The sequence below is a fragment of the Aotus nancymaae genome, unplaced genomic scaffold, assembly GCF_030222135.1.
Source record: "Aotus nancymaae isolate 86718 unplaced genomic scaffold, 86718_ANA_hifiasm-v0.15.2.pri h1tg000040l, whole genome shotgun sequence".
NCBI lineage: Eukaryota > Metazoa > Chordata > Mammalia > Primates > Aotidae > Aotus > Aotus nancymaae.
The window spans coordinates 34916222-34939333 of record NW_026988454.1 but is presented as its reverse complement, the minus strand read 5'-3'; the positions used below and the strand labels follow the sequence as shown (position 1 = coordinate 34939333).

Here is a 23112-nt window from a genome sequence, read left to right as displayed (position 1 = left end):
CATTTGGTAAAGAGCATTCTGAACAATAGGAATAGAATGGCCTAGTCTAGGAGTTCTGAAAAGGCATGGTGTTTTCAGGAAATTTAGGTAACTTGATATGGCTGAAATATAATACACTGGTAAGAAAGGGGCAGGAGATACAGAGAAAAAACCAGGTGAGACAGATGACAGAGAATCTTTCATGCCAGCCGAGAAATGTGGACATTATAGTGTAACACAGAAAGTAATACATAACCATTTATGGATGTTCAACAGCAGAAAGACATAGTCAGATTTAGGTTTCAGATGAATCAGTGCCTACTGTGGGGAGAATGAACTAGAGGGGTCAAGACTTGAGGAATGAAAACCAGTTTGGAAATTAATCCAGAGCCCACGGAAGGGAAAGTTAAGACTTGCATGAAGATTCATTGCCCATCCTTGACTGGTGGGTGGGGAGTAAGGAGAAGAGGAGTCAAGGATTACTCCCATGCTTTCAGCTTGAGCAATTGCAAGGAGAGTGGTGTCATTCAATAGAAAACATGGGAAGAGAAGGGTGAGTAATGAGATGATGTGGTTTAGTTCAGCACATGTGAAAGGTTGGACACTTACTGCAAAGGAGAAGACCAATTGACAGGAAAAAACATCAGTATATTTTATGTGAGTTGGACAGACAGAGAAGGAAACTGGATGTCAGTAAGAGTATGATCACAACGATAAGCTTCAGAGTTTCCTATGATATATAATGATGTGATATGGGCTCAGAATTGGCAGTTAGGGAGATAGGTTTTAATTCTATCTCTGTACAAGGTCAAAGTGAATTGTAAATAATAATAGCCAATCAAATGTATTGATCATGTGCTATGAACTATATGCTGTACATTATTCAAACACATGACAAATATCTCACTTCATTTAGCAAAGGTTATCATAAATGACTGAAAAAAGTGATAAAAATAATTTCCATTTTGTGGAAATAAAAAGGTCATTTAATTCCCATGGAAATTCCAGAGGGTTGGAGAAGATACTGGTCTTGTTCACATCTGAATCCTTAGCATCTAGTTAACACATCTATAGGCATTTAATATATGCACAAAAAATACTTGTTACAGGAATAAATAATTTAATTAATGAACACCTTTTTACAAGAACCCTGAAAGTTGTGTATTATTTGAAACTTGAAAGTTATGCATCAAATATGAATATAAATATTATTCATATTTCTCTAGAAATTAGAAAATTGAAATTTAAGGAGGTTTACTAAATCACTTTCTACTGTAGAACATTGCTAAGTAGCCAGTCATCACAAGTGCTTGAGAACAAACTCAGGCCAATGTATTTCCAGGTATATCGTAAGTAATAATCTGGCTTCTTTTGTTTGTTGTCCTATTTGACGGCGGTAATAGGAGTGATGAAGAAGACAATTCAAATGATTCAATTACCCCAGTAATGATTGCCATTTTGCATTTTATTTTATTTTTTTACGTAGAGCTAACTTGTGATCTGGCTGCACATGTTCTAATGGAGAATTGTGCTAACTCCACCTCTAGTCTAATATGGTTGTAAAACACATTGTACTGTGGTGTTTTATTGTGTGTTTTATTTTATTGTCCCTAGTAATATAAACCATGGAAGGAAGAACAGTTGATGATATGTGTGTTTTTCCTTGATCCCAAAACTTTCTGTAATGTCTCGCAGTTAGGAAAAGATGCAGACAAGATGAAAACTTTAAGCCATTTAGGCTCAGAGTTATCAACACATTTCAGGCATATCAGATTGAGATCACTATTTACAAACTCTCTGGTTGTTAAAAGTAGTCTAGGGAGGATTGCTTATAGAAGTAATTAAATGTGTTGATTGGCTATTTACCAATGCCTACCTCAGTTCATTTACAGTTTGACACTTTGAAGCTGCAATTTGGTAAACTTGAGCCCCCAGTCCAAAGAGACTCCTATAAACAGCATCTCTCTCATTTTACTCTTATTTGCCAAACTTCAGAGTAAATAGAGACCAGAGGGCATCATTAACACATCTGCTTTTTGGTTTTGATCATGATGGGACATAATTTCACACTAGAAGTCACTGGGGAAGTAGGTGTACTTAGCGGAGACAGGAAAACATTTATCATGAAACTTTATTTGAGGAACCAAATACCTGGGGAATTCTCAGACTATTAAGCAAAGGCCAAATGTAAACCCGAGAAAGAAAACTTTAGCTGATGCAAGATAAGCAAGACAGTGCCCCGTGCCTTAGTCTATCTACTTATTTGATGTAGATGTTTATAGATTTGGCACATGAGTGAAAAGCAAGGAGTTTCTCATCTGGAAGATAACAGAAGTCTCAGGAAAACCATCTAACTAACATTACGCCTCAGCCCTGGTTGGCTGATACAGGAAATCCTTAATTAAATACTCATTTGGTTTTCCCTTAATAAGTAATTTCAAATATTAAAATTATAAGTATACTGCATATATCGAATAAGTTAAGCTCCTCTGTCAAAAGAGGGAATGATACAGAATAAGGCCAACGTTTTTCTTAGTAGCAACAAGTTGCCTGTGTTTGGCTGTTGCCTTTGTCACCAGGCTCCAGTGGATTGTGACTGTGGGTTGTTAGGAGTCCCTATGCCTTTACTTTCCTTGATGATTGGCGCTGACCATAGTCTCTCTGGTCCTCCTCAAGCCCACTATAAGATCTTGTTGCCCAAAACCTCTTTCTTGCCCCTAGGGTTATTGAAAAGCTGGAATAGTGCATTATGGTATTTCATTAATAAACATTTTTTTAAAATTTGGGGGGACAAATGTAAGTTTATCCAATACCTCCTATTATCACTATATTTTCAGAACTGAAAAGAGCATATTAATCCTGGAAATTTAGTAAGGACATAATCTTAGACAACAAACAGTCTATTAAATTGAATAAGTTTTCCAGTATGAAAAGCTCACCACATTATTTTGATTTTCTCACTTTACAATTACTTGTAAAAAGTTTGTCACAACAACACTAAAATTCAGTCTGAGGGGATTTGGGAATCCCTGACTTGGACTATCAAGGTACCATTAGTTTGAGAAAATATTAAAACACCAAAATCTCAAGATTTAACTTTAGAAATAAAGTTTTTCCTTGCTGGTTTAAAAATGTTGCATTCTAATCAACATAAAGAAAAGAAGTAAAATCCTTCTAGATGCTTTCATTACTTCAGTAGCAGGTAAAAAGTAGAAATTTCATTTAATTTATATTATTTTGTAAAAAGTTAGAAACAACTGGAATTGCTGACAATAGAGAATTGGTTAAAAAATATATTTGTATATCGGTGCAGAATCACATTATACAGCCACAAAAAGGGATTACTCATAGCTCAAACCTCAGCATTATGCATTATATTCAGTTAACAAATGTGCACATATACCCAGACTCTAAAATAAAAGTTGAAAAATAAAAATATTAGTATAAAATAGAGAATTTTAGATGATATAATCCTCACCAGGAAGTATACTATAAGTAACATTTTTTTAAAAAAAAAAATTCATTTGGTTTGTATATATTTTATTTTTATATTTTCCTTTATTTTTCAAATTTCTTAGAAGTATGAGAATCAGAAAAACATACTTTAAAATATGAAGATCGCCGGGCATGGTGGCTCACGCCTGTAATCCAAGCACTTTGGAGGCCAAGGTGGGTGGATCACCTGAGGTCGGGAGTTCAAGACCAGCCTGACCAACATGGTGAAACCCCATCTTTAAAAAATAAAAATAAAAAATAAAGTAAAAAAAAAATGAAGATCAAGATATTTAAGGATTGGTATATATATTAACAATATAAATAACAAATTATGTGTTAACAATTATTTAGCAGTAACATTTAATGTGTGTACTTTTAGTTGATTTTACAAAAAACATATACATATATGTGACAAGGACATGTATAAATATATGACAAAATCATTCTAATTTGCATTCTCAAATTCAACCCTATAGTTTCCACCACTGAACAGCTGACTAAGGTACCACTATAAACTCATGGCAGTTCTTCTAAGGGCAGGAGAAGTTATATAAAAGGTAGGCCCTTAAATGCTGGATTTGCAAAGCTCCAATAAGGTAGTAAGAATGGAAAAGATTATACCTACTATGTCCCAAATAGAAAATTACCTATAAGCATCATAATTTAACTCACCATACATACTTTGACTCAAGTAACTGATTTTAAAAATCCATGTGGTTGGTGCATGGGGTTGGTTAGGTTATGTTCATAAATATGATCATCAACTGATTTGCAAAACGGTAAAATATAATAATTCCACTAATTCTATTCCAAAAATAAATTACACCTGGATGAATCTTTTTGGAAAATTTTACCAAACAGAATCATCTTCAGTGCTTTTCTAAACCAGGGATAGAAAAATGCATAAACCATTGGATTAAATGTAGAGTTCAAGTAGCCAAACCAAATCAATACATCGTTCAAAGCAGGTGGAATAGTGTAGTGCAGAAAAGGGTCCATGACTGTGCAGACAAAGAAAGGGCACCAGCACACTAGGAAAACTCCCATCACAATCCCCAATGTCTTCACAGCTTTCCTTTCTTTGCTCAGTGAAATTCCATTTCTCATTTCCAATCCAATTTGGAGCTTCTGATTGCCATCATTAATTGATCTTGCCTGCCCTTTAGCTATAAGATATATTCTGTAATAGACACATAACATAACAGATCCAGGTATGTAGAAAGAAGTCATAAAGGCCAGTACCCCAGATATTTTGCTAAAGAAGACAGAGCAACCTCCTCTGCAGTGAACATGTTTGTAATATATGTCTTCAACTCCTTTGAAGTTTAGCTCCAGAAAGATCATTCCAAATGCAAAAATAGCGGGTACACTCCAACTAATGAAGATCATCACACAGATAACCAAGATGTTGATCCTGGCTTTATATCTCAATGGGTCACACACAGCATAGTAGCGGTCAATGGAGATGAAAGACAAGTGGAAAATGGATGCTGAGCTCAGCATAATGTCAGTGCTGGTGTGAATTTTACAGAAGACTTCTCCAAAATACCAACAGTGCTCAACAGATCTCACCATGCTGTAAGGCATGACCAGGCACCCCAGAAGAAAGTCCACAGTGGCCATGGAATGAATGAGCCAATTAGTCGGAGTATGGAGTTGCTTGAAGTGTGATATAGAAATAATAACTATCAGATTGCCAACCAGTGTGGTCAGAATTATGAGCACCATTAAACTGTACAGGGAAGCACGGACATCATTTGACCAGTTGTTTTTCACACAGGAAATATTAATTATATTGTGGCAGAAGGGCATCATTCCAGAGGGCTGTCAACCAGTTTACTTTTCCCTTTGTGTGTTGAGTAATCTTTTTTCCAAATTCATAATCAGGTTACAGTTCCTTGTCTTTTTTATTTTTTATTTGCACACACCTTTCCCAGAAACCTAGGAGAAAAAAAAAAGAGTAAATAATTAGCAATTTGATTCCTCTCACTTCTAACACATTTACCTGTTACTTCTGGTTGAAGAATCGTTATTTTGGAAGGAACTTTATTTCCAAGTCCCATTCAATAGTTCAGCACAGCAATTTTCTTTTAAAACTTTTACCTGGAGCTGGACATTGTTCTAGAAATACAAAGCTAAATTATTAGGTTGAACTATATGAAACTGCCACATTTATAGATAAGAGAAGATCAAATGATTATGATCACACATCTTGATCTGTGGAAACAATCTGTGTCCACAGGAAGCCAGTCTACGGGGGAGACTTACATTCTAAAGTGTAGAAAAAAATCACCAGAAAATTTGGAATTAAAATATTTTTATGAAAAATAAAAAGCATTTTAAATGTGCCCCTTGTGCAGAATTAATACACACTGGTGCCCACTTTTGCATTCAGTCATACATAAGTTATACATTTCTTATTTTATAATTAATTATAATAAGATAAGCTTACATATCTTTATTTCCAGCTTGCAAAGTACTTCTACATATATTCCATTAATTATTTCAGTTACTGTTTTATTTGAAATTTATAATGCCAACATCATTTTTTGTACAGAAGACATGGCATGCTTTATTAACCTCATTTTACTGGAAAGAAATTGAAGTTTAATTCACAAAATTATTAAAGCTTGAATAGGAGCTGTGGTCTCAATTACTAGTTCAGTTTATTTTATACCAGTCCAGTCTTTCTCTGCATTGCAGAAAGAACCAACTTGAGATTAATTTTTTAAAATTAAGCTTTAAATTTTCATATAAGAATTTATGCTGTCTTAAATAATGGCACCTACTAGTGAAGTATGATATTGTGGTTCCACTTATTAAAGATGTTTGATATACAGACTAAAGTCTATTGTAAGAAGTGAAGTGGCACGGCGCAAAGAACACTGAGGTGAGAGCCCCTGGAAGCTGAGTTTCCATATGGGCTGTGGGCAAGGCATATGACCTCTTTATTTTTTAAGTTCTGAAACTCAATAAATCCAAACTTATAAAACAGGTAAAAAAAATTATTACAATGAGAAGGAATCTTCTACTAGGCCGCCTCTTCTTGTACTTCACTGAAGAAGCTCAAAGTTCCAAGGGACTCAGTTGGAAACTGTCCCTTTTGTTTCTATATGACCTTTTAATTCTGAGCTAAATTCTAGAACTTGAACTTACACACACACATGCATGTGCACACACACGTACACACACACATATATAACATATACACAGACATGTACATGCACATATATTAAGAGAGAAAGGGGAAAGCAGAAAGAGAGAAAGGAAGAAAGAAAAAGAAAAGGGGAGGAAAGAAAGAAGGAAGGAAGGAAGGGAAGGAGGGAGGAAGCAGGGGAGGGAGGGAGAGGTGGAGGGAGAAAGAGAAAGAACAAACAAAAGAATGAAAGAAAGAAGGAAGGAAGGAAAGAAAGAAAGAAAGGAGAAAGAAAAAAGAGAGAAAGAAAGGAAGGGAAAAAGAAAAAGGAAGAAAGAAGAAAGGAAAGAAAAGAGAGAAAGAGAAAAAAAGGAAGGCGAGGAGGAAGAGCTTGGGGAAAGAGTATAAATTTCTACCAATGAAGTCCTATAGTCTATCACTTTGATATGAAAATGCTAGAAAATAGCAACAATTCCTAGAATTCCAGGAGTTCTTTTCCCCCTTCCCTCTAGGCTGATGGTTTAGAATGAGAGAAATGCAATATTTAGGTATGAAAATGTATATTTGAATAAATTTGAAACACTTCTCCCCTAATCTCCTTTGGTCTTCTATTCCCAGAAAGAAACATATTTATTTATAACAAATAAATCTGTAAGATTTACCTAAAAAGACACACAGGTTCATTCCATTATAGAAGCTAAACAGCAAAGAAGAACTGTTATTTAAACTAAGCAATATTTGAATTATGATTAAAATTTCACTAAAACAATGATGCATTTCTTACTATGAAATTTAAGTTTGCATTTAACTAACTCAATCAGTTAAGTTACACATTTTCTAGTTAGACTTTTCCCCCACTATTTCCATCTCTTTTCCTCTTTCTTTTACTTATTTGTTGACTTACTAAAGGAACCATGTGACACTCAAAATCACTGTTTAGAAGTGTCTATTTATTACTGACTCTTAAAAACATTTCTACCTGATGTCATATTGAGTAGGGTCTCTCAGCAGGAACTAGGGTTTAAAAAGAAGTAAGGGAAGGTGGAAATAAAGCTAAATAAAAATTTCACTTTTAGAAGATGAAAAAACCATCTGGCAACTTCATAGGCCTTGTTCTTTGTGGCTACAAAATGCGCAGTCAGTTCCCAAATAAAAATGAAAATGACTCAGAGGCTACCTCAAACTCATATTTGCACATATTGGTTTAAGAGAAATCAAGCCTTAGGCACAGTATCTTAGAAATTTTTGATAGTATGAATGCCACATTTGTAGAATAATTTGTCTACCCAACTTAATATTAAACATCGTTTGTATGAGTGCTTTTTAAAGTGTTATAATTTGTTTTTAAATAGATTTATTTGTTTAAATAAGTGCCCTATGACAACATTATCCTTATCTAAGGACCTGGCAGAATAGTGTTTTTGTTTCTTTTCTTTCAGCTTTAAGAATTTGCAAGCTAGAAATAATTATTATCTGTATATACAAATTATCCCAGTTGAATATACAATGGCAGTATGGGACATTAATAAATTGCTGTTTAATTGCCTAGCTAAGCAAATGGTTCTGTGCAAATGATCTAATCATCTAATGTTTGAAAATGACATATGAATTTAAAAATATGTTGATAGAACTTACAGTTTAAAATAGATCTGTCTAGCAAGGCAGGAACTCCCTGGGAGATTGCCCCAAGTTTCCAACAGAAAGTCATGAACCCTAATCCTATCATAACTTCTGTCCCTGATTCCATCAATCACCCATCCCTAATTGCTCAGACTTTCATCTCTATATTATTCTACTCATTTCCTATCTAAACCCATTTCCCATTGTGCTATTACTCACAAAACCCTTCTAAGTGTGCCCTTGGGGGACTCATGGTCTTTATTCTATTTCCTAAAATTCTTTTTTAAAGGTTTCCCTCTCTTTGTTCTAATGAAAACTCTCTCCCCTCAGGATACTTTCTCCCCTGCAGTCTTGTCAATGGTGACTATTTTCTTTCCTACATCCCTTGTACCTCTTCATATTGTATGATCTTGAGGAAGAGTAAGTGTCCTCTTACACTCATTACCATTGAAGATCCTTGTCCCTCTTTCCTCCCTAACCTCTAACCCCTAGCAAGCTTTGAAGTTCATGTCTTCATGCTATACCTCTGTATTAGTTCATTCTCACCTTCCTCTAAAGAATTTCCTGAGACAGGGTAATTTACAAAGAAAAGAAGTTTAATTGACTCACAGTTCTTCAGGGCTGGGAAGGCTTCAGGAATCTTACAATCATGGTGGAAGGGGAAGTAGATACATCCTTCTTCACATGGTGGCAGCAAGGTGAAGTGCAGAGTGAGGTGGGGGTAAAAGCCCCTTGTAAAACCATCAGATCTCGTGAGAACTCACTCACTATCCCGAAAACAGCATGGAGATAACACCCCCATGATTCAATTACCTGCCACCTGGTCCCTCCCATGACATGTGGGGATTATGAGAACTATAATTCAAGCTGCGATCTGAGTGGAGACACAAACCATATCGACTTCCTCCTATTGCAGGCATGTACAGACTCCCAAGTCATGTCTCCGTACTTCTTGAAGATATGAGCTCCTGGCTTACAGTCACTATCTGTAATGCACCTGCCAAACTTCTTAGCAATTTTATTGTCCACCTTAATGATCCTTCCAATAATCGACTCTTAGTTCATTGACCTCTATTTTTGAACAATTATAGACTCGCCTCTGTCTCATCTCATGCTTCCATGGTCATATCCTAGGATGTCATTATCAATGACAAGAGTCACCCAAATGATCGGTTTCAAGCTCCACATCCTGTCCTCCCAGCCCATGGCCACTAGTGCTTCCTTTCCAACAATATTTTAACTCCCATGAGACCCTCAATTCATGTATTTTACACACCTTTCCACGTCCTTCATCTACTTATGCCTAGCTCTTTATTCAGTTTAGATTCCAGGATTTCCTAGCATTATCTTAAGCTCTCTCCCGCTAACACACCTTCCTGGCTGAACTTGAACCCTGGTTAAGTGACGTTTTCCTCTCACTCTACCCCTGCACATTGAATGTGGCACAGAAAAATACACAACAGCTTTCTTTTAAATTCGTAACAAATATGGACCATTACAATTGCTCAGGAATCCTACTTCATTTTCTTGCTACCTTCATTCCATTCCTCTCTGAGATGACTATTTTATGCTTCCTCCCTTCTTGAATCTCAAATACTTATTCACAATCTTACTCTTACCTAATGACTTTGCATTCTGTTTCACTGAAAAAAATGATGCAATCAGAAGAGAATGTCCACATCCCGCCATGCCTGTTTGCATATTCAGCCCACCTCCATATTGCTACAAATTACTACAAATGAATGGACTCTCTCCCATCACAGGCCACCCCTCAGATGTGCCCCATACCCATCTCTTTATGCCTGTTCCAAAATACACCCTTCAATTTTCTCTCCCCTGCATCTTCAGTGGTTCTCTTCCAAATATCTTCAGTCTCAAATATGCGGAAATATTTTCCACCTTAAAAGAATAATTTAAGCCCCCATCTTCTTTCATTTACCAACTACCCCTTTATCAGGAAAGAACCCTTTGAGTCATTTATACCCCCTGTCTCTAATTCCTCCAATCCTACCTTTTAAAACTCACTGTAATGAGAATTTCATCATCAACATTCCACCAAAACAGTTCAACTAAGTTCTTCCACCCAGTGGTAAGTTCTCAGGCCTCAAGTTCTTGCTTGGTCTTTCAGTCCCCTCTTGAAACAATTTCTTTCCTTGGCTCCTGGGTCACCACCCCCTTGAGATTCTGCTACCACACAAGCTGCTCTTGTCAGTTGCAGTCATGGTTCTTCATCTCACTGGCCCTAAGGCTCAGCCCTCAGTTCCCTTCCCTATTCATAATCACTCCCTTGGTGATTTTGTACTACCTTATGGCATAGTCTATATGCTGATGAGTCTCAAATGAACACTTCCAGCTTCGACTTTCCCCTGAACTCTGGACTAATATTACCTGCTGCCCAGAGGATATCACCACTTAACTTGTCTAAAGCCAAGCCCTTGAACTCTCTCTGTGCCTAGCTTTTTCTCTTTCGCTCTACATAATCTAGAACATGACAACTCTATTCAACTCTATTCTTGAACGTCCTCCATCCAAACTTTGAGGTACTTCTTAGCTTCTCACCCACACTCAACAACATATCCAATTCATCAGTAAATGATCTTGGCCCTTCATTGAAAATATATCTAGAATCAGATCATTTCTCATCATTTCTAATATCATCCTGGTCCAAGACACCAACATCCTCCAGATTAATCTAATAACCTCCCAGCTGGTTCCCCTGCTTCTTCTCTTGTCTCCCCACAGAAAGTATCCCCAACAGGCAGCCAAAGTGATCACATAAGTACATACATTTTTAACATAAATTCTTCCAGAATGGTAGAACATGAGTCTCAAATATAAAAGAAGAGCAGCATAAAAAATATGCCCGGACCCAATACTAAGGTATTGCCAGCCATGCACCCTTATCAAGCCAAAGAAAGCTGCATGGTGACATGCTGCATCTGTGCCTGCCTGGTGTTAAGACCACACATCTCACAATGTCTCTTGGAAATTGATCTAACCCTACAGTGGTGCGTGTATGTGACGCTGCATTCTGCCCATCTACAACCTACTTAAATTCTTCAAGTTCTGTATACTTTCAAGCATGAGTAACTATTTTAATACAAGTGAGTTAGTACTGCTATTTTTTTTTTTTTTTTTTGAGACGGAGTTTCGCTCTTGTTACCCAGGCTGGAGTGCAATGGCGCGATCTCGGCTCACCGCAACCTCCGCCTCCTGGGTTCAGGCAATTCTTCTGCCTCAGTCTCCTGAGTAGCTGGGATTACAGGCACGCACCACCATGCCCAGCTAATTTTTTGTATTTTTAGTAGAGACAGGGTTTCACCCTGTTGACCAGGATGGTCTCGATCTCTTGACCTCGTGATCCACCCGCCTCGGCTTCCCAAAGTGCTGGGATTACAGGCTTGAGCCACCGCGCCCGGCCAGTACTGCTATTTTTATGACATGGCAGGAAAGAGAACTACAAACCCAGAGCTCTGTGACTGGTGCAAGCTAGGTGATTTTTTTTCCATTGGTATCCAGAGAAGAGGTTCTATGAAATACTTTTGGCCTTATAGGTGATAAACTAAAAAAGAAGTGATTGAGATATGAATTTTTTTGGTAAATGTGTAACTAAAACCTCTGACTTTCAGACATAATTATTCTTAAGGGAAGTCATCCTTACTGTACCAGAGACATATGAGATAAAAGAAAAAGACAGAAACATCCCTGGTTTCCGTGAAGCTATATATTTCACAGCCTAAACTGGCTTCTATTTTTCCCCCTTTCTTTGGTTTACTTTAGATTATTGACTCAAGGACCTAGCTTCTAAACCAGTAAGAAGTGATTGGCTTCCTCCTCAGCACTCTTCTTTAACAGGTGAAGAGTAGGTAAGAACTCCATGGAAGATGTGGAGAGTAGGTTCAAGAGCTGATACTGAACAAAGGAGAAATTCATTATTAAAGAAAAGAAAAGAAGGTCCCTAGAGTTCCCCAAAAGAGGCAATCATAGAGTCAGAGTAGTGGGTGGAGTGGGTGGGAGTGAAAGCCTTTTGAAAACTAAGCTGCCAACAGTGGTATCCTAATGAACAAAGCCTGAGAGAGGCGGGGTTATGCAGGTTTGGATGAAGAGCTTCTCAGCATGACCAGTCCCTACAGGAGAAAATCGCCTGAACTCCAAAGCAGATTTAGGAAAAGATCAAATCCTCTGCCCCTTATCCCAAGGAAACTGGCAACTCTACAAGAAAATGGCAGTGGAATGGGCTGTAGTTGCAACAGTGAAGAGCCTTTCACCAGGAATATATACTAGTGTGTCCTTACCCGAATGCACAAGCCAAATAGACACGCAAAAGCATCGCCAAGCAGAAAATGTGGAGCAGTTAAGTTCCTGGGCAATTCAAAGTAGGAGCCACTTCATACCTTAAAGGAAACTAAGAATAAACAACATGTCTCTGACCCAGACAGAAGCCACAATCTCAATGCATGATTGTCTTGTTTGGGTTTGGGTGTGTGTTATGGTTTGTTTGTGTGTGTTTAAGTGACACTGTTTTTCTTCTGTCTGGTAATTTTGCAGTTACCACATACTGCTAAATTGGAGATATAGGACATTATAATCTATGCCAGGATGTGACTTTTTTGCTCTAGAACTTTCTATGGCTATCTTGTACTTGCTTTGATAATAAATACTCTAAAGTACATGATAGTCTGATTGATTTGTGGAGAGAATTTAAAAGTAATATGAACCTAAAATTGCAACTAAACTTTGCCTTAACCTAAATATACTGTTGTTTTACGATCTCTTACTGATCTTAGGTAATGTTATAAAAGTTGTGTGAACCCACAGAAAGTATCACACTCAAGCCTTTGGTAAACTTTCAATGTTTCACTTGGTTCTTGCCCCGTCTGTGGCCTCTGAAGCATCATAAAGAAAACACTGGTTGCCAATACAACCAGTTTGAGTTTATGAAAGGTCACAAGTCTATGATGTGTAAAGGAGATAAATGATTTAAAATATTCCAGAAAAAAAAAAACATACATGCTAGGTGAATCCATTAAATAATCCTCAAATACAGAAAATGTTTTTTGGAGACACCTGGTCCCTTGCCTCTCTCTCCCTACACCTGGGATTGGAAACATGTTGACTTTGCATTCGGTTCCCGAACCAAGAAAGCCTAAAGTTTTTAACCATATCCTGAAATGGAAGAATAATGGTTAGAATCAGATATTCTCAAAAGGTGTTTCAAAACCCAGCTTTTAAAAGAGCGGTGCTTGTAGCAAGAACAAACTTTCAAATCTAGCAAGATTCTACCCTGGATGAGAGTGCTGTTGGCTGTCATGTGTTCCCATCAGTGTTTCTGGGGAAATAGACACTGCTGAAATTTGCTGGTCTCTCCTTCTGCATGGCTATCTCATGTTCTTATTTAATTTAAGACAGCTGGTAGGTACTTGTATCTATAGCTAACAATCTAGAATGTAACTTTACAGTAAGTGTAGTTTGGTCTCTTGCTACAAATCCTTCCCAAAATAATGTATCTTTTCAGGAACAAAGATAGACTGACCTTAAACTTCTTAGGAACACTATATCTATTAATTAAATGGGGCACTACATACAGAACAATAAGAAAAAGTTCGAAACCAGAAAATGTTAAATACAGGAAATATGACTTTACGATATATTCAAGGACTTATAGCACCCATGTGTACTTTAAAAAAAACGAATTACTTACAAAGAGGTATAAAAATCTTATACCTTATACCTTTCAGGGGACTGAAAGACCAATAATACTCTTAAGGTAATACTTTGAAAAAGGTATAAGAATTAGGATCTCAAGAATTGGGAAGCTGAGCTATAAAAGAACTAATAATGACCTCTGCACAAATCAAGCAAAGAGTTCACTTTAAAATAATTCTGGCAAATTTTGTTTTAAAATTGAAATACAGTTGATGAAAAGATACATTTCTTAAAAATCAAGAGTGAGGAAAGTCACGCACGAAAGAATTGGAAGCAAGCGTTGTAAATAGATCTGCAGGTGAGAGGAAAAACTTCCTCTCAACCTTCCCTGACAGCCCAGTCTTCATGACCGCCAAAAAAAATCCTACAACCCTTATATGAGCTACCAAGGAAAGTCCACAAGCCATTTAACAAAATAGAGTAGGAGCACAGGGAGAGGCCAAGTCAACTAGAAAAGGCAGCTACTATAGAAGCAGGAAAATAAGAACTTTAAACACAATTTAGTAGAAACACCCGAGAAGGTTAAAAATTGGAGTACAATTTTTAAAGAAACCAAAAGAAATGATATACGTCATTTTGAAAACCCATGAAAGAATTATAAAAGAGAATAATCACAACTGAAGACTGAATCACAGAGCTGGTGGATAAAATAGAGCAGTCGCACATACATTAAGCCAAAATACAAAGAAATATAAATTCATTCATTCTTTTTTTTTTTTTTTTAAATAAGGTCTTGCTGTGTCACCCAGGCTGGAGTGCACCATCATGGCTCCCTGCAGCCTCAGTCTTTGGAGTTCAAATGATCCTCCTGTCTCAGCCTCCCAAGTAGATGGAGCCACAGATATGTGCCATCACGAAGTCTTTCTAACTTAACCAGGCTGGTCTTGAACACCTGGGCTCCAAGCAAGCTTCCTGCCTTGGCTTCCAAAAGTGTTAGAAATACAGACATGAGTCACTGTGGCCAGCCTGATTTGACTTTTCTAACAGCATCGCTCTGATTTCTTCCTTGAGAACAGATGCAGAGGAGCAAAGACATAAGTATAAGATCAATAGGGGGCTGCTGCAACGGAAGCTGTCACCTAGTGAGAGAAGATGGTGCTTTGGAGCAGAGCAATGATTGTCAGCATGGAGACGAAAGGTCAAGTTTGGAAGATGTTTTAAAGACACAGCCAGCATGAATTGCAGATAGACTTGATTGTGGGTTTGGAGAAAGGAAGTAACAGGGCTTTGGGTTTGAACAGCTTGAAAGATGGAGGTACTAGTTAGAGAGATGGAGAAAATGGTGACTGGAGAGGGACAAGAAGCGGAGGATATTAAATGCTTTGCCCTCGCAAAGTTAGAGCTGCATGAGGAAGAGCAGGTCTTTAGTGCTCGGCTGCCTTGGTTCAAGTCCTGGACTGGCCATTCACCTGTCCTGTGGCCTTGAACATGCTACCCAGCCTCCGGAGGCTGCAGTTTCCTCATGTGAAAAACAAACAAACAAAAACAAAAAAACCTATCTTCTGGAGCTCTTATGAAGCTGGAATGAGTTAATTTTTACTAAGTGCCAATAATAGCATCTTGTAGATCGTGTTCGTCAACTAAGTAAACATCGAAGAGTAACGCAAGGGAAATCGGGGTGCTGTTTCAAGAATACACATATATCTAAATTTTTTTAAAAATGCACTCTAGTGGATCACTATAGGCAGACGGGAAGGAAAGGGAGAAACAGAGATAAACAGGAGGGGAGAGAGAGAGACAATAAGATGAAATAGATATATAGAAGTGGGATGTTATAAGGGAATGGCATGTGTTTTATTCGCTGCCGAAGCTCCAAGGCCTGAAAATGTCTACAACATGTACTGAGCACAAAAGTGAATAAAGATCTGAACAAATGAACAAATCAACTGAGGAGTTCATCTCATTTCTGTGCCTTGTGGAACCTATAAAAAAATTCATGCACATATGCTTAGCCTGGTTCTGAATTCTGAATATCAAGGAAAAAATTGTACAAGCATCCAAATAGAAAGAACTGGTTATTTTAAAAGGAAAGAAGTTCAGGCTAGCATAGGGCATCTCATCTGTAATTTTGGAAGCCAGAAGGCAATAGACTTAGGTTCGAAATCATGACGAAAATAGAATGACAATTCAGCAATCCTATATGCAGCCAAAACAGTGATCATATAAAAGTAAAAGAATGACAGTAAAAATACATTCATGGCCATTTGCTGAGAAATTCTAGGAAATACTGTAATGATATAAAAATTAAATCAAAACAAAAATTTCTAAATAGCAAGAGATGAAGAATAAAAGCAATAACAGTAATACCTAAATTAAGGTTTAGTTTACATTGAAAGGGATTATGTTAATATGACACAATACAATGCTTGTTAAAAGAATATTCAAAATATAAAAAAATAAATTTCAAGGAAACACTTAATATTGGCCTGGAACTTGAAATATAGCTCTTAATAACACCTAGTTGTTATCGGGGGTGCTGAGGGGCTGGCAAGTTAAACTTCTTGGCTGGACGGAAAGATGCATAGTTATAACTTAATTTTGGAAAGTTGGTCTAGCAGTATTTTTTTTTAATTTAAAATGCTCATATTTTTTGAATTAGCTCAGTTCAATGCACTTGTTTTTTTAATAGCAACAAAAGAAAAAAGTAAAATAGTCTAAACTTTTATATCAGATTTATATATCAGTAGACATATATGTTTAACAAGATGTTAAATAGAATGAACTGGTTCTTTCTATATAGAGACAGAAAGATGTCAGTAATATATTTCCAAGGAAAGGAAAAACATTTACAGATTATTTAAAAATATATAATTATGTATTTTAAAATATTGTATGTCAATAATACATTGTTAAGAAAACATTTGCAGAGTATTTAAAAATATCATACATAGGGACACACTTACATATGTTTATGTAATCATGGAAAATAGGTATGGAATGGAATACTCCAATTCTCAATATTGTTTACTTAGTGAGATTGAAACTCAAAAAACAAACAAAAAATTTAAACAACAACAAAAGAAAATAATACAAAATTTTTGCAATATTTTTACCTGGGTGGTGAAATTATGGGTGAGTTTTATTTATTTTTCCATTTCTAGGACGCATTCGAAATTTCTTTCTTTGGGAATGTTTCACTTCCATCACTAGAAAAAAATGTTTTAATGAAAGTAAATGTATTGTTTATAAATTGAGTTTCATTTAAAAAATTATTAGTGAATAATTATCGATAAATTTGTATTATTTGTGTTTCTTTGGCTTGTATAATTCTTTGCATGATTTATTTATCTATTTTACCATTGTACTAAAATCATACTTTTGCTAAATTTCTGAACTGAACTCATTTCCTGTTTTTGTTCCATTATAAAAATTTGGGAACAAAATGTAAAATAGACAATAACAATTTTATTCCAAAACTATACTTGCAGCTCTCTAATTTATCCAGTATTTTTAATGAACATACTAAAAATATTTTGGAAAAATACTTATTTTTAAAGGGTGAGAGAGACCAGGGTCAGAGGAATCTTTTTTTTTTTTTTTTTTTTTTTTGAGACGGAGTCTCACTCTGTCACCCAGGCTGGAGTGCAGTGAAACGATCTTGGCTCACTTGCAACCTCTGCCTCCTGGGTTCAAGTGATTCTCCTGCATCAGCCTCCTGAGTAGCTGGGATTACAGGTGCCCACCACCACGCTGGCCAATTATTTTATTTTATTTTTTTAGTAGAGATGGGGTTTCACCACAGTGACCAGGCTGGTCTCGAACTCCTGACCTCATGATTCACCCGCCTCAGCCTCCCAAAGTACTGGGATTACAGACGTGAGTCACTGTGCCTGGCCAAAACATCACTTTTAAATGTTTAAATCATGGTTCTTGAGATGCAGCATTGCTGGAAGTGAACCATTTCTCAGGAAACAGGACAAAATTTATTTGTTTGCTCCTACAACAACACAGATCAACAAATAAGAGAGTAAAACAGTCACCAGCAGTATTACGGTAAATGTACTATGCATGAAAGTGTTTCTGCTATTTTGACATGCATAAAGTAGTATGAATCAGATTTAGGCAATATAACTAAAAGGTTCTTAAGTTAATTGATCTAACATATGATCATGTATACACATACACACTGAATTTGGTTTAAATTGAAAGGGATTATGTTAATATGACACAATACATTTGGAAATGTACTGAGAGTTTTCCTACCAAGTATATTTGCACAAATAATGTTTGTGCAAATAAGATTATGGTTTTTTAGTTTAGTTTTGTATAGAGTAACAATAAGACATATTGTAATTATAAAACCTATAAAAATGTCTATAAAGACTGCTTATATAATGTTAAAACTAGACAATGTAAACAGCATAGAATTTCCTTCTTTATCAACAAGAAAATATATAATTTTTTAAGTTTCAACTTTTCAAATGTCCTAGCTTCCTATAAATGAATTTTTAATGAAGAGAAACGACACTTTTTAAAAGACATGTAAAGCAAGCTATTTAAAAATATATGCCCATTCTTTTAGCTTCCCTTACTAAAGTGGCTATTAAGCAACTAAATTACAGAAAATCCTTGTTAATCTTCACGCTAAATAATCCTAATTTTTAACAGATGAATAAGTACCAAGCCATTGATAAATCTCATTATCTTTAGCATTCTTTCTGTAAAATACTACTCTAGGCCTTTGGGTTAGTCTCTAGGATTTGGTTCGGCTGTTCAGCGAATTCAGACCTACCTGCTCAAGTAAGAGTAAACACAGTCAGTGGATGAGCAGACAGCAGAAACACTGCCTTTGGGATCAGTCTGCATCAATCTCCTGTATACCTGCTGCTGGCTAGAGCCCACTGCTGCTCTATGATAAGCCACTTAACATAGACAGAATGACGCAAGCATTAAAATCCAAAAAAGGATAAGCTGATAATAAATCTTTCTGAAACAAGCTAACAATATGTTATCAGGAAATATAACTGGGAGGAGCTTTCATTCTGAACCAGCATCAGGAAGCTAGCAGTGAGCTAAATAGAGAAGGTAAATATTATCACTACTTTAAAAATAATTCCAAGCATGGGCCACCAGGAACCACAGTGATGCATTAACAGTATATAAATGAAAACACATGTCCATTAAAACTGACTTAATTGTTGATTGAATTGAAAGAAAAGTACTTCTGTATTAGACATCTGTACAAAGAAAATAACTAGCATTTAAAAAATAATTTGCTTTCAAAAGAGATGACTTGTACCCAACAAATGAATATTTTTAAAAAGTAGAATGTATGCAAACCCAATAACATATTATGGTTAGAAAATACTTCAAAGCAATGACTTTCAAGCTATTTTTGCACCACAACTATAGGAAGAAACCCATTTTATATTCTTACTCAGTACAAATGTAGGTAGGGACTCACAGCAAAAGTAAAAGTTTTCATTAAAAAAATCCTTACTTTGTTTAAGTCACTCTGATATTCCCTATTTTATTTTATTTCTTTTTTTAATAAATGGAAATTACAACCCAATAATGTCATTATAGGCACCTGCCACCATGCCCAGCTAATTTTTGTATTTTTTAGTAGAGATGGGGTTTCATCACGTTGATCAGGCTGTTCTTGAACTCCTGGCCTCAGATGATCCATCCCAAAGTGCTGGAATTACAGGCATGAGCCACGGTGCTTAGCCTATCTTATCCATTTTTACATTTAGACTTTTGAATACAATAAAGGTTGATTAAATAAAAATAATTTAAAAATAGAAAAGAAAAAATTAAAGATAAGAATAAAGCAAAGAATAATCATAGGGAAACAAGTAAATGAAAAATTAAGTATAAAAAAGAAAAAATGTTTATATATAAAACTTCTAAAATGATCCTCTCTACATGGAGCCAGATCCTCCAACATGGCAAAATGAAGAGCTGGACAAGGGCAATTTCTCTTCCATTTCTATCTGTTACTCTGCATAGGATTAAAGGATCGTTATGACACATTGATTATAGGTCTCAGTTCTCACCCTCCTAACATCCACACCCTGTCTTTTCTTCATTGGAGGTAGAAAGGACTTTTTTTGCCCTTTGAATCTGAACTTTGCCATTTGACATGTCTTGGCCAAAAGAATGTGAACAGAAATAAAAACGTGCCAGTTCCAAACTTAGTCTTTGGGAGGACATGTTTATGACTGTGCGTTATCCTGTCACCAGGAATACAACACCCGGCTAAGCCACTTGTCCAAGAAAGATGACAGACATGTGGAACAGACTCAGGCATGAAGACCTGCAGCACATGGCAGTCACCCTAGCTGACCCCATAGATTCATGAGCATAAGTTGCTATTATTTTAAGCCATGGGGTTTTGGTGTCATTTGTTACATGGCATAATCAAAGCAATAATTAAAGGGATTGATTGTATTTCTGCAACAATTAAAGGAATCAGTTGTATTTCTGAAGGAAGCCATGGAGATCTGCTGCCCCATGCTCCTGCCTTGGGATCACTAGTGAAACACTGATACCCCACAATGGGTCAACTGTGATCTAAATAGCCATTGTTAAAAGCAGTGATAGAACAAGCAAAAGGACATATGGTGAAATTACCCTTTATTAAGTGAACTGCACTATTGCTTTAGAAGTTTCCAGATATTAAAGGTTGGTTCAAGAAGTAATATCCAAGTTCAATTCTTATTAACAATGCATAGAAAATGTCATTCACTTTTCTCAAAATGAGTTTTATGTTGCCTGAATCACATATATACCTGTCTTACTGTAAATCAGTCTTCTTTGCTGGCAAGGACAATACCTCATGTATTAGAGTTTATTAAGCTCTAGGAAATCAAGGCTCTTGTCTGCTTTGCTCATTACTCTCTCCCCATGGCTTAAAACAGTGTTTGGCAAACCATAGATGCTTAATAAGTATTGGCATACTGAATAATATTGAATTACTGGATAAATTAATCATTCATTTTTAAAAGCCTTTAAATCAAAGGATTACATTGATATGGAAATCTCTTAGTTTCACTGCGTTAATTACAAACCTGCACGGGCAGTAAATCTTCTCTTCATGTCCTGCTCTTTCTTTTAAATGGAAAACTTATTTAATTGGATAATGATTTTTTCTTCTAAGGAATATATAGTTAATAATAAGATTAACATACAAATAAATATTTATTGTACAATAGAGGGTTTGCTAAATGGAAATATAAAGGCTGTGTTATGGGAGAAAAGAAGGATTTGGAAACCGTACCTTAAATGGAAATATAAAGGTTGTGTTATGGGAGAAAAGAAGGATTTGGAAACCGTACCTTAAATGGAAATATAAAGGCTGTGTTATGGGAGAAAAGAATGATTTGGAAATCCTACCTGGCAGACAGGACAGTCTTCATACATGTGGTCACATATAAGCTGAATGTGCAAAGACAATCCTTGGAGACTTCTCAAACCAGCTAAATTTAGAATAGGAAAATACACACAAAAACTTTTTAGTTTTAATGAACTAATTTCATAGTGGACAATTAAAGTCTTTTAGTTAGTAACAATCTTGTTTTTAAATGTTATTCTTATTCTGGCATCTTTCTTTTAATCAACAAAAGTGTCTTGAATGTTTACTGTGGGCATTAGAAGTAAAGCATCTTTGTCCTTTTAAACACACACACACACACATACACCCCTAAAAAAAACCAAAAACAATGGTCACAAAAGCCAACATAGACAAATGGGATCTAATTAAACTTCAGAGCTTCTGCATAGCAAAAGAAACAAGCATTAGAGTGAACCAGCAAACAACAGAATAGGAAAAAATTTTTGCAAGCTACCCATCTGACAAAGAGCTAATATCCAGAATCTACAAAGAAATAAAACAAATTTACAAGAAGAAAATAAACAACCCCATCAAAAAGTGGCAAAGAGTATGAACAGACATTTTTCAAAAGAAGACATTTATGTGGCCAACAAACATATGAAAAAATGCTCATCATCACTGGTTATTAGAGAAATGCAAATCAAAACCATATTGAGATACCATCTCACGCCAGTTAGAATGGTGATCATTAAAAAATCTGGAGACAACAGATGCTGGAGAGGATGCAGAGAAATAGTAAAGCTTTTACACTATTTGTGGGAATATAAATTAGTTCAACCATTGTGAAGATAGTATGGTGATTCCTCAAGGATCTAGAAATAGAAATACCATTTGACCCAGCAATCCCATTACTGGGTATATACCCAAAGGATTATAAATCATTCTATTATAAAGACACATGCACAAGTATGTTCACTGCGGCACTGTTTACAATAGCAGAGACCTGGAACCAACCCAAATACCCATCAATGATAGACTGGATAAAGAAATGTGGCACATATACACCATGGAATACTATGCAGACATAAAAAAGGATGAGTTCATGTCCTTTGCAGGGACATGGATGAATCTGAAAACCATCATTCTCAGCAAACTGACACAAGAACAGAAAACCAAACACTGCATGTTCTCACTCATAGGTGAGAGTTGAACAATGAGAACACATGGACACAGGTAGGGAAACATCACACACTGGGGTCTATTGGGAGGTGGGGCAATAGGAGAGGGATAGCCGAGGTTGGAAAGATTGGGGAGGGATAACATTGGGATAAATACCTAATGTAGGTGATGGGAGGTGGAGGCAGCAAATCACCATGGCATTGTAATAACCAAGCGAGTCACAGAAGAAGCGCCACACTCTGAGTTCAAATTATGAGTCCTTTATTCAGCCAGCGACCGAGAGTCAGCTAATGCTCAAAATCTCTCGGCCCCAAGGAGGAGGACTGATTACTTTTTATACCTTGATTTAGGTAGGGGAGGGGGTACCTAACTGAAGCAGAATTTTACAGAAGCTAAAAGGGCAGGTTAGAGGAAGGGGCTGTGGGTACAGATGTTTTCCATACAATTACCAAGAAGGGGGTTATCAGGCACCTTCTACACAATGATCAAAGGGGAAAAAATTTCTTCACAATAGCAAGGGGGGTAGCCAAGCAGGATGAGGTTACAATGGTTACAAGTGTTAAGAGCAGTATGCTTCAAACTTTAACACTTCAAAGCTTCTAAGTGCAGCCTGACCCAGTCATGTACCCGAGCAGGGGGTATGGTAGGGAAGGGGGAGCTAGGCCGGAGCTTACAGCCAAGATGAAGTCAGTTGGGTCAGCACAAGGTAGGTTATGACATT

General features: G+C 36.4%; 1 protein-coding gene across 3 annotated transcripts; it reads right to left on the bottom strand.

The window, feature by feature from the left end:
- Positions 1-1001: 1001 nt before the first annotated feature.
- Positions 1002-22687, bottom strand: TAAR1 (trace amine associated receptor 1). Of its 3 annotated transcripts, XM_064360676.1 has the most exons (4): positions 22548-22687; positions 21275-21357; positions 16990-17082; positions 1002-5415 (listed from the first exon to the last, which is right to left on the bottom strand). In XM_064360676.1, the coding sequence occupies exon 4, from the start codon at positions 5287-5289 to the stop codon at positions 4279-4281; it is 1011 nt and encodes a 336-aa protein (XP_064216746.1). In that variant the 5' UTR covers positions 5290-5415; positions 16990-17082; positions 21275-21357; positions 22548-22687; the 3' UTR covers positions 1002-4278. The 3 variants fall into 3 exon arrangements, with proteins under 3 accessions (XP_064216746.1, XP_064216747.1, XP_012329954.2); XM_064360677.1 differs by lacking the exon at positions 21275-21357; XM_012474531.3 differs by lacking the exons at positions 21275-21357; positions 22548-22687 and adding an exon at positions 18669-19056.
- Positions 22688-23112: the final 425 nt, after the last annotated feature.

What these genes read in the sequence shown, in the direction of transcription:
- TAAR1 (XM_064360676.1), bottom strand. Translation starts at nt 5,289, where the DNA reads ATGATGCCCTTCTGCCACAATATAATTAATATTTCCTGTGTGAAAAAC.